Source organism: Vigna angularis, chromosome 2 (assembly GCF_016808095.1).
Source record: "Vigna angularis cultivar LongXiaoDou No.4 chromosome 2, ASM1680809v1, whole genome shotgun sequence".
NCBI classification, from domain to species: Eukaryota; Viridiplantae; Streptophyta; class Magnoliopsida; order Fabales; family Fabaceae; genus Vigna; species Vigna angularis.
Genome location: NC_068971.1, coordinates 34,694,624 through 34,705,614, shown reverse-complemented (window position 1 = coordinate 34,705,614; position 10,991 = coordinate 34,694,624). Strand labels below are relative to the sequence as shown.

General features: G+C 34.8%; 1 protein-coding gene across 2 annotated transcripts; it reads right to left on the bottom strand.

Moving 5' to 3' along the window:
* Window positions 1–291: 291 nt before the first annotated feature.
* Window positions 292–9,647, bottom strand: LOC108327047 (DNA replication complex GINS protein PSF2). Of its 2 annotated transcripts, XM_017560730.2 has the most exons (9): window positions 9,420–9,647; window positions 8,060–8,341; window positions 5,609–5,727; window positions 5,450–5,524; window positions 5,252–5,366; window positions 1,741–1,840; window positions 1,533–1,656; window positions 630–782; window positions 292–467 (listed from the first exon to the last, which is right to left on the bottom strand). In XM_017560730.2, exons 3-9 carry the CDS (start codon window positions 5,654–5,656, stop codon window positions 450–452), a joined length of 633 nt encoding a protein of 210 aa, XP_017416219.1. In that variant the 5' UTR covers window positions 5,657–5,727; window positions 8,060–8,341; window positions 9,420–9,647; the 3' UTR covers window positions 292–449. The 2 variants fall into 2 exon arrangements, with proteins under 2 accessions (XP_017416219.1, XP_017416220.1); XM_017560731.2 differs by lacking the exon at window positions 8,060–8,341.
* Between the last annotated feature and the right edge of the window lie 1,344 nt (window positions 9,648–10,991).

The following is a 10,991-nucleotide window of genomic DNA, read 5'->3' as shown; positions in this document are numbered from 1 at the left end:
TATAAACATATTAGAAATATTTTGAAATAAAAATTGTTTAAAATTTTTTATAAAAGATTTATTTATCATTTATAATATAATAAATAAATATAAATATTTCTATACACTATCATTAATTTTATATGCATAAATTAATATTTCAGTGCAAAGTGAGAACAAATATTTAAATTGCTTTGATCTTGGGGTGATGTTATTTTATAATAACATTGTTTTCATAATTTAAATGTGGTGTTTATTGTCAAGGTTAACTAAACAATTTGGAGTGTCAACTAGACAACATTAAATACTTAATTCTACAAATAAAATTAACTACATTCAGATACATTTGCATAATCATGTAAATTCCCAAGTGTTTTTTCCTATTCTTAACAAATAATTATGCGAACAAATTGAGAAGCAAATCTCACGACATATGCACCTTTAAAGCTTGCCAATGTGATAGATAATAACTATCGTCGTAATGGTCTCTGCAAAAACAAATATTCATTGCATGAAAACCATTTCCTTTTAAATGAAGATAATGCATGTGATGTTCATTTTTTAATTCATAAAAAAAAAACCTTCACATAAATTTCTTTATCATCTGAAGCATAAACAAAAACTATATAATGAATGCAAGGGAAACGTACTCTGGGAGCATTGTTGACAGCTTGGGGTCTTCTATCAGAAACTCTCTCAGGGTCTGGTATCAACTCTGGACTATCATGCGTATAAAATGCTTGTAAAGCTCTTCCAATAAATGGACGAACAATATTCACTTCCATTGCAGACAAATTTTTTATCTGCAGTATGCACAGAATTATGAGGTGCTCGTCAAAGACATAAATAGACATGTAATGAGACTAACGGCCTATTTTCTCCAACTATATTTTCTTTACCTTATCTAAACAGTAAAAGCTTCAAAGAGAGGAATAATGACATAGGCATCCAATTCTCAAAGCAATTATTAAAAATGAAGTGTAACAAAACCAACATCCCAAACCTTCTTCACTCCTAATCTCAATAATTGTATAATTGAGTTTCTATAGTCAAATGCAAGTATTCGATATGAGCTATGTCCTGTGGTATAAAGGTAAAATTGTCTTCTTTGGCGACTTTTAAATTTACAAATGTCAGGACATGATGCAAGAGATAAGCATAAAAAAAATAGACTTCAGATTCAAACTACAAAACATATCCTGGATTCAGAAGATTTTAATTGTCGGACTGTGCAATTGCTAAAGAATTTGTTATATTCAAATCTTTCACTTGTTTTCCCTTAAATTTAGCTATATGGAGACCCTATTTATAACAACATTGGCAGCGGAAGCACAAATGAGATGAGAAGATCTTATAACTTGTGGCTCAACTACTTTTATAGAGAATGGTTGTATTACCTTCCAACAAGGACTTGTGAAAGTTTAAATTTAAATGAGAGGAAGCATATATATGATTGTATGTTAGAAAAATCCTATTTAATAGAAAATCACTGATACATCAGTACATATAATCAAATCCTTGCTAAAAAAGCATGATCCTGCTATAAATATTACCTTAACAGCAATTGTACGACCATTAAATTCTTCCAAGTTGGTTTCAACTTTATGAAACCTTACATTTCTTATATCTTCTATTAAGGATCTCACCATATATAAATCGGGAATGTTATCACGTGCCCTGAAAATTTAATGAAGAAAAGGTAAGCTGGAATAGTAAAATAACAGCATCTAACAGAACCAAGATTAGTGTCCCTAAACTTACTGATCAAAAAGAAGTCTTGAGATTTCCACATAATGAAATGGCAATTGATCTGACATCTCTTGAGAGTCTCGCTCTTCCTCCAAAACTTTACTCAACTTCTCTAGTCACAAACAAATGTATTGGATTGGAAAATATTAGATCTATATTTCTTGCATCATTTACTGTTTAACCAGAACACAACTATAATATTCACATGATTTTTTTAACCTACACAAAAAAAGAAGAAACAGTACTATGTCCTCTACATATTGATTAACCAGTATGAGAAAGGAAAAATAAAAAAGAAAGAAATCATTCTGATAGGACCTTGAGAGTTTATGTAAGGAGAAAGGAAATAAAAAACAGGACATAGTTGTTAGGACGGTGAGGAGGGCAGTTAGGCAGTTGGTTGTTATGTGTTTCATGTAAGGGGTTGGCTATATAAGGGGGGAGGAGTGTCTTAGACAGGACGCATCTGTTTTGTATCTTTGTTTTGACAGGAGTATTACATCCTGTGTGAGGGGAGAAATACTCCCTTGGATGCTTACAGACATCATTCTTTGTTACAAGAATAATAATACAGTTTGTTCCCTTGTGAGACTGAGTGTTGTGTTGGTGTGCTAACATGAGTGTGTCGTGAAACCTATCAATTGGTCCAACCTGCCGGATTACAAAAAAAGGAGGAACATGGAGGGGAGAATCAGTACATTGGGGAGGCCGGTCAGCGAACAAGGGAGAGCCATAGATAATCTCAAGGAAGATACCAGGGAAAATGATAAAGAACTTAAAAATATGATAAAAGTTCTTATGCTGAAATCAAAGAACCAGGATAGGAGTTCTAAGGGCAGTCAAGGGTCAGTTAATGGGGAAAGAATAGGAAGGAAGGAAGAACCTGAAGAGGATATGGAGGAAGAAAAGGGGGAAATACAAAAGGGTTGGATGAAAAGAGTAGAATTACCTACCTTTGAGGGGAGTAGATCCGGTGGGGTGGATATCAAGAGCTGAAAAGTTCTTTGAAGTGCAAAATGTTTCAGCCAGGGAGAAGATGAGACTGGCCTTCATTAGCATTAAGGGGAGAGCCAATCATTGGTTAAGATTTTGGAAAAAGAAGACCAAGAACCCTTCTTGGGAGGAACTGACAGAAGCCTTGATTAGGAGGTTTGGAGGAAGAGACAAATGATCTGTTTTTGAAAAGCTGGCTGCTATAAGACAAAGGGGGGGCAGTGGAAGAATACATCTAGGAATTTGAAATGTTAGTATCTCAAACCACTAAGTTGCTAGAGGAACAATTACTGGGGTACTTCTTTGCGGGTTTGAAGAATGATATTAGGAGCCAAATCAGGCCCCATAATCCTAGGGAGTTGTTAAGGGCTATGGAGATAGCCAAGGATGGGGAGGAGTGGCTAATAGAAAGTCAATCTTCTGGAAGGTATCAAGGAGGAATTGGTGTCATTTCCAGAACCGAAACGTTTAAAGGGGCCAAAAGTGGTCAGGGTACCTTTAGCTACATAAGCACCGCAAGGAAAGATGGGGCCAACACCATAGTGGGTTCCAAGATTGGAGGGAACACTGCAAGAGAAAATAGGAACAAGGGATAAGGAATCTGCCTTACCCAGAATATATCCAAAGAAGAGAAGGGAGACGTTTCCACTATAGGGGCCCCTACAGCTCAGGCCATAGGCATCCAAAAAAAAATGAGGATACTGATCATGGTTGAAGATGAGGAGGAAGGTGAAGGGGAAGAGGAGGAAGAAATGAAGTAGAGGCAAATGGAACTCTCGGTTTTTTCAGCAGGGGGCTTGACACAATCCAATACTATGAAATTACAAGGATGGGTGAAAGGGAAACAAGTACTAGTGTTAATTGATAGTAGTGCCAACCGCAATTTTATTTCGGCTAAACTAGTGGCCGAATTAGGCCTGGTAGTAGAGGAAACCCCTCCCTACAAAGTCTGCTTGGGTGATGGACATAAGAAGACAACTAGTAGATGTTGTCGCGACATCCCTTTATTGATGGAAGGTTTGGAGGTGAAGAAGAGATTCTACTTGTTTGAGCTGGAAGGTGTGGATCTAATTCTGGGAGTAACATGGCTGGCCTTACTAGGGGAAGTTAAGATCAACTGGAAAAACTTAACTATGAGTTTTGGTTAGGGCGAAAGGGAGGTGCTGATTAGAGGAGACCCTGCACTGACCAAGAAAGTGGTGACACCTGAGGAGTTTGAGATAAGGACATAGTTGTTAGGAGGATTAGGAGGGCAGTTAGGCGGTTGGCTATTATGTGTTTTGTGTAAGGGTTTGGCTATATAAGGGGGGAGGAGTGTCTTAGGCAGGACACTTCTGTTTTGTATCTTTGCTTTGACAGGAGTATTACATCCTGTGTGAGGCGAGAATTGCTCCCTTGGATGCTGTTCTTTTTTACAAGAATAATAATACAGTATGTTCCCTTGTGAGATTGAGTGTTGTGTGTGTTGGTGTGCTAACCTGAGTGTGTCCTGGGTTTCTTGCTGCCAAGAAACCTAGCACATTCACATTGATGAAATAATTAGTGACAAAACAAATGGTGGAAGATGATATGTTCAGATAAAAGAGAAAGCAAGAAAAAAATTAATGAATTTTGTGCGTTGTATAATATTTTATAATGCGTGAGAATTATTATATATAATAAATGAGAGATAAAAAAATAAGCCATAAAATAATATCTAACCATATGAATTAGTAAGATATTTTTCTATAACATCCTATTTAATATAATCAAATCATGTCTTTCAAACGATAATTTAACACTTTCTCCAACTGAAAGGTATGTATTATGAATCAAGCATGTTAAAAACGGTCACATGTCACGAAGGGATCAGGAAAATGTACTCAGTCTGTGGTGGTTGTTGGCCAGAAATAGCTTACCGAAAGAAAAAATACTTAGACAAAACGTCAGTAGTGGATAGTACTTATCCGAAAACATTAGCAAACAATAACACTGGCTTGAAAAAGAAACTCACTAGAAAAATGTGGGTTCTAAACAATTCTGGCCAGAGAAACATCCATGGTGAACAGTACCAACTGAAAACTTAGTTGATAGTATTAACCAGAAAGATGTCTATAGCAAACAGTACTCAGCTCAGCAGGAAATGCGTGAGCAAACAGTACTTGTCGAGAAATCATCCATAATAAAAAATAACACTAGCCAGAAAGAAAGCTCACCAGAAAAGTTCAGTTATATCTTTATCATAATCAAATAACATTTCTAACACCATAAAGTGAATATCAAGAGTTAAAAGGACCCAAAATAGCATGACAAACAAACTTTCCGTTTTGATGAATACAGAATGAAACATAAAAAGAAAGAAAAAAAACTAGCATGAAGTACTTGAAACAAAAACACATTACGAAAACATTCTTCAAATTTCTTTCGCAACAGCACCTCTAACCTATGAATATGTTCACAGTTAATGCATTATCGTTGTTATTGTTAGATTGTTGGGAGGAGTCTAGGGATGAGAGAAGAGAAGGAGGAATAATAAAGAAAGGAAGCTCACCTACGGACATCCACTGGGGAGGCCGAATGGAGCACTTGCCTCTCTTCTTGAGAGCAATGGCCAACCACAGCGGTACTTGAGTAACAATCTGAGGCGTAAATGGGCCAAAATCTCCCTGTCATTGTTAACAAATAAGAAATGTAAAGTGTATAGATCTGCAAAATAGAACCAGTTTTGGGTGTTTGAATTCTTGCTTACACAAATGAAATTGAGAGGTCCCATTTTTAGATTGGGCACAATGTCCACGATCTCATCCTCAGCAATGAACTCAAGCTGAGTGCCAGACAAAATGATCATATATATTAAGATTTTAAACAATGTAAACTAAAAAAAGATTTTCCAGCACAAATAGCATACCTCCTCTGCTGAAAACAGTGAAAGCTCATGGTTTGATTGGCCAGCCATCTTGTCTCTTTCAATTTGAACACCACCTAATGGATCTAATATATTTGTTTTACTTGTATCCAGATGAAAATCTACAGACAAAAGACCCCTGTTAACAATCCAGCGTACTGCAAAATCAACAACTTCAGTAGTATATCATTATCTACTGCAAAATTGATTTAAAATAAACAGACGAACAAATGGGGCAGAATTTTAAGTACTGATGCACGCCCTTTACCTCATTATCAAAGTCTTTTTACCACAGAATTTGAGGCAGTGTTACCAAGTTGAGTTATGATCTGACTCCTTTTTTATAATCTTAATCTAAGGGTGAAAATTGCATTCTTTGGTTTTGTTTCCCAAATTCAAGCTTTTTTTCTTGTTTTGCTTCTTTTTCTCCATCTCTTGTACTAGAAAGCTAAGAAACAAAACTTGAATTTGGAAAACAAAGCCAAAGAATACAATTCTCAACCTTAGATTAAGATTGTAAATGCAGAGTTAGAACAAAACTCAACTAAAACTAAATCAAATAACCTCTTTTGTCCATCCTCCTATCATGTTTTCACACACTATCACATAGGTCTTAAAGCAGGACCAAAAACAAGATCAAGAGAACCTAACAAAATTATAATACATTGTGTTATGATATCCATAACTGTATATGAGAATGACTAAAATGGGCAAAAAGTATGAGAATATAATCGTGGATGAATGGGAAGAATGCATATGAAATTGCAAAAGAATTAAATAGCTTATTTTATTTTGTTGCAACTACATAATGAAAATTTGATAATTTTTAATTGTTTGGTGTCAATTGAATTAGAAGTGGATGACTAGATCGGATTAACAAGCCAACAAAAAGAACGAATAAAAGTGTGTGTAATAGGTACCCGGACTTTGTTATGTCCCCAAAGAACTCCAAGGGATGATCTTGTAAAGAGACCAGACAGTTTGGTCTACCCAGAAAGTATAACAAGCACACACAACACCAGGTCTTTTGAGAGAACCTGTCTCTCACTTCCCTTTTGTCTAAACAACACTGAAAAAACTGAAGAAAACAACCCTGTCCAAACTATATATAATAGTTTGTTTACAATAGCTTAACCCCCAGACAGTTATAACTGTCTATCCCCCTTATTTCTTCTTACATAAACCTTCCCCCTAAACCTATCAATACTCCCTCCATGAAGTTTCACCTTGTCCTCAAGGTGAAAAGTAAGAAATTCCGTATTGATGGTTGTAGCATCTTTCCAACTATTTTCAACGGATGGGAGATGTTACCATTTAAGTAAAACTTCCAAATCTCCCGTTGGAGAAGTGCAAACGTCGAGCAGCTCCACTAGATAGACCACTAGACTAGATAGACCACTAACATCAAATCTTTCGTAAGTGTAGGTGGAAGGGGTTGAACTGGAGTGGTTGGTTGGACAGCACACTTGAGGAGGGAGACACGAAAGACCGGGTGAATTCTGCTGTGCGCAGGGAGATCCAGATTATAAGCTACAACCCGTATGTGTTCCTTGACTGTATAAGGACAATAAAATTTGGGCCTGAGCTTCTCATTAGGTCTGTGAGCCAACGATTTCAGACAATAGGGTTGCAACTTAAGGTACACTAAATCACCTACTTGGAACCCCACCTCTCTTCTATGTTTATTTGCCTGCTCCATATTCTGTTAAAGGAGTTAGGGACAGGAAGGTGAAACCAGCATGGAGTATGCAGCTGTGATAAACTTTTGCTTTGAAAACCAAAACCTATGCAACAGGCCTGCACTATACAACCACTGTTGGATTTCTCAACAGGTACTGAAATTTATAGTTGCTTCTATCTATGTTCAGGATAAATTCCACAATTGAAAGTTACTGAATCCTGAATTTCAATACATCTTATGCTTAGGTTTCAATGTAAGCAAAAGTCAAAATAATTCGCTTATACCAAACCCTCTAAGAAAGAAAATCTACTATAACAATCAGCAATCTTTACACAACAACAGAAAGGGACTTCAAACCTTGATACTTCACCAGAGCGAGAAAGAAAACAAATAATAGAACAATACAAAGCTCCAATCTAAGCCCCCTAATAATTTCAGCCAGCTGTAACCGGTTAATAGAGTTTGCATCAGAAACAGAAGGATCAAATTTATGAGCAACAATACTTATAAAATAAGAATAGCTATAGTAGTGTAATGCAAATAAATGGAAGATCCTATTTATATAGTAGTGAGGTTGGTTCATTTCAAACATGGAAGATCCTATTTTTATAGAAAAAGGGGACTTCAATATTTCAAACCATGTGACACTACAGAAATAGTGAGGTTGGTTCATTTAAAAGATGAAATCTTTAAAAGTAATAATAGAAAAGAAAAAGGTTTGGCCAATTGAAAATTATCTGCTAGTAGAGATCATAAGTTTGAGAAAACCTAACCCAATGCAAACGATGAGTCAACTCCTACTAGAAAAAGATATCAAAAGCCATTGATGCTGGAGCGAAAATGGAGCCAATGAGGAAATCCCAGAGAGCTAATCGAGGGAGACGAGAGGAGGGATGGACGGCGACAGGTAAGAAGAGGGCAGCTGACTTTCGATGACGGCAAAAAATCTGTGACAATGGTGATAGAAGAAAATCTGAAAGGAGCCAATGAGGAAGTTCCAGAGAGCTAATCGAGGAAGATGGCAGGAAGAATGAGCGCTGAGAGGAAGAGGGCATCTGTGACGGTTTGATAGAAAAAAGAATTTAATTGAGAAAGGCACGCAGTTAACATAATTAACTCATTAATCAGTTAACTGTGCTAAAATTATTAAGATTCAATTTCTTTAACTTGAACTATAAAATAATTTAATTAGTTTTTAGTATAATCAGTCTAGTTTTATTAAATATAATATAAACTTTTGTTAACATGATTTTCTAGTTTTATTATGCTCAAGTCTAGAAGAAAGATACATGATTTTCTTTTTATTGGATTTTGATCTCAACTTTTGTTATTTTGAGTTTAAGGATTAAAATTATTTGTTCTCATATTTCATTTAAGAGTTGTTTTTGTTTAAAACGTCAAATATATAATCATTCAAATTGTTTAAAATCATCAAAATTATGTTTTGTACATGATTGTGCAACATACAAGAGAAGTCTCATATAATATAATATATTAATAGCCACCTAAATGATATCATTTGCCAAATACTCTATACATCTAGTGCAGCTTTTCTTACTCTGTTTGATAGCTTATGCAGACTATAATTTCAGTCTCATTACAGCAGTTGCAATTCAAAATAATAAAAGCATCAGATGATGAGAAGATGGTAAATTATAATACACGAGTGCAGTTTTGTAAGAATGAGTTAAACATAAACCTAGTAAGATGATTTGAGAGTTTATCCTAGTCAAGTTCTTTAGAATTAGTTTCGAAAGATGAGTAAGAAAAAAATCTAAGGACAAAAATTTCACTCTAGGATCAGTTTGACAAATTGAATAGAAAGGTAAGTTTAAAATTCATGTGTTACTTTTATAATTACCATCACAATATACAAATCATGTCTTAGCAATTAAATAAAAAACACAAATGATTGATCAATTGAGTCAACATTACATGAGTACAACAATGACTGCAGAGCCTCAACTGTACAATTAAAATATGAGAGGCCATACCATGTATTACAAATACAAAACATTAATTCACGAACAACTAAATCTCAAATCTCTGAAAACAAAAAAATCATTCTACTTGTCATCATTAGCAAACAGTGACACTCTGTAGAGATACTGAAGAAGCAAATAGTCTACCAACCTCTGGTCTCTGGTTAGCCACCGCACAACGAGATAACTACGATAACGGTGCTGAAGGGGTGCTGAAGGGATCCCTGATTTGAGTGTATGGATGAGCTAGGGTTGAACACAAACTAAACGCGGAATAGAGAAAATAGGATTGAGAAGAAATTACTGAAATGTTGTCACTCTATTTTGGAGGGAAAACAAAACATAATTCAGAGAAAGGAGGGAAAAGATTTTTAGGTTTGGCGAATTTTAGTTCCAGCTTCTTATTTTCCTTTCATTGTTTTGGTTTGAATAAATTATATTTAACTGAGTGACTGATGTATCAACACTTTTATTTTTAATATGTAATTATTTTGGTTTAAATAAATTTTTATGATAATAAAAAATAAATAGTTTATTTAAAAATTAATTATTAAAAAAAATATATTACAAAATATATTTTAAAATTATAAAAATTGTAAATTAATATAATAAATTTATTTTTTTATTAATTTATGTAAAATTACCAATTCTAATAAATAAAGAAAATACCAATTCCTATAATACGGTCATTCGGGTACGTATTTTATTGTATAATTTTTTGTTCCTATTGTTTATGTAACTATTTTATGTATAATTGTTATTAATATACTTCAATAATATTTGTATGTAATAGTATATAAAGATTATTTATATTTTATATTACGTAAACATTTAGAAAATGACATTTTAATTGTGATATTGATTTAAAATAGTGAGATTTGATTATTTTAATATTAAAGAGTTTTAATATAAATAGTTACCTTATAAGCCAGTTTTATAATTTTAAACCAGTTTTTTAATTTTAAAGTACGTTATTTTTAGAAATTATTTTTCTAGAGTTTTTTAATTTTTCTAGGATTTATTGTCCTTTGTTTGTTTGATTAAATAATAGAGATCATATGATTAATCATTGGAGCGAGCTCTTCGATTTGAACGGATCAATTTCTCAGATAAAGTAAGTTTGTTTTTTTCTCATCTTTTTTGTTTGTTTGTCTTCTTTTGCATGGGAGTTTATTAGTGATGCATATGATGTTTGAGTCTTTTATAAGACTATCTGTTGATAAGTTGTTCTAACAATGTACTCTGATCGTATTTCTATTCTTCGTAGAAGTAGATAGAGCTTCTTTTTGCGTTTGGTACTATTTTAAGTCTTTTAGAGCGATTTAGTAATCTAGAAGGTAAAGGAAGCTAAATACCTTGTGTACCGTCCGGTCCTCCTGACACATAGACCGAGCGAGCGGTTAACCCAATGCCACCTACCCAGGTCACAATCATGACCGAGCGTCCAAACTAACGTTGCCCGAGCTTACATAGACCGAACGGTCCTCCAAGGTCGTCCATCCAGGTCGACCATCAAGACCGAGCGTCCAAACTAATGTTGTCCGAGCTTACATAGACCGAACGGTCCTCCAATGTCGTCCATCCAGGTTGACCATCAAGAACGAGCGTCCAAGCTAGGACTGACCTATTGGCCAAACCGTACATAGAACGAGCGGCCCTCCAAGGACGTCCATCTAGGTCGACCGACAAGACCGAGTGTCCATCGTGACCGATCGACAGAACC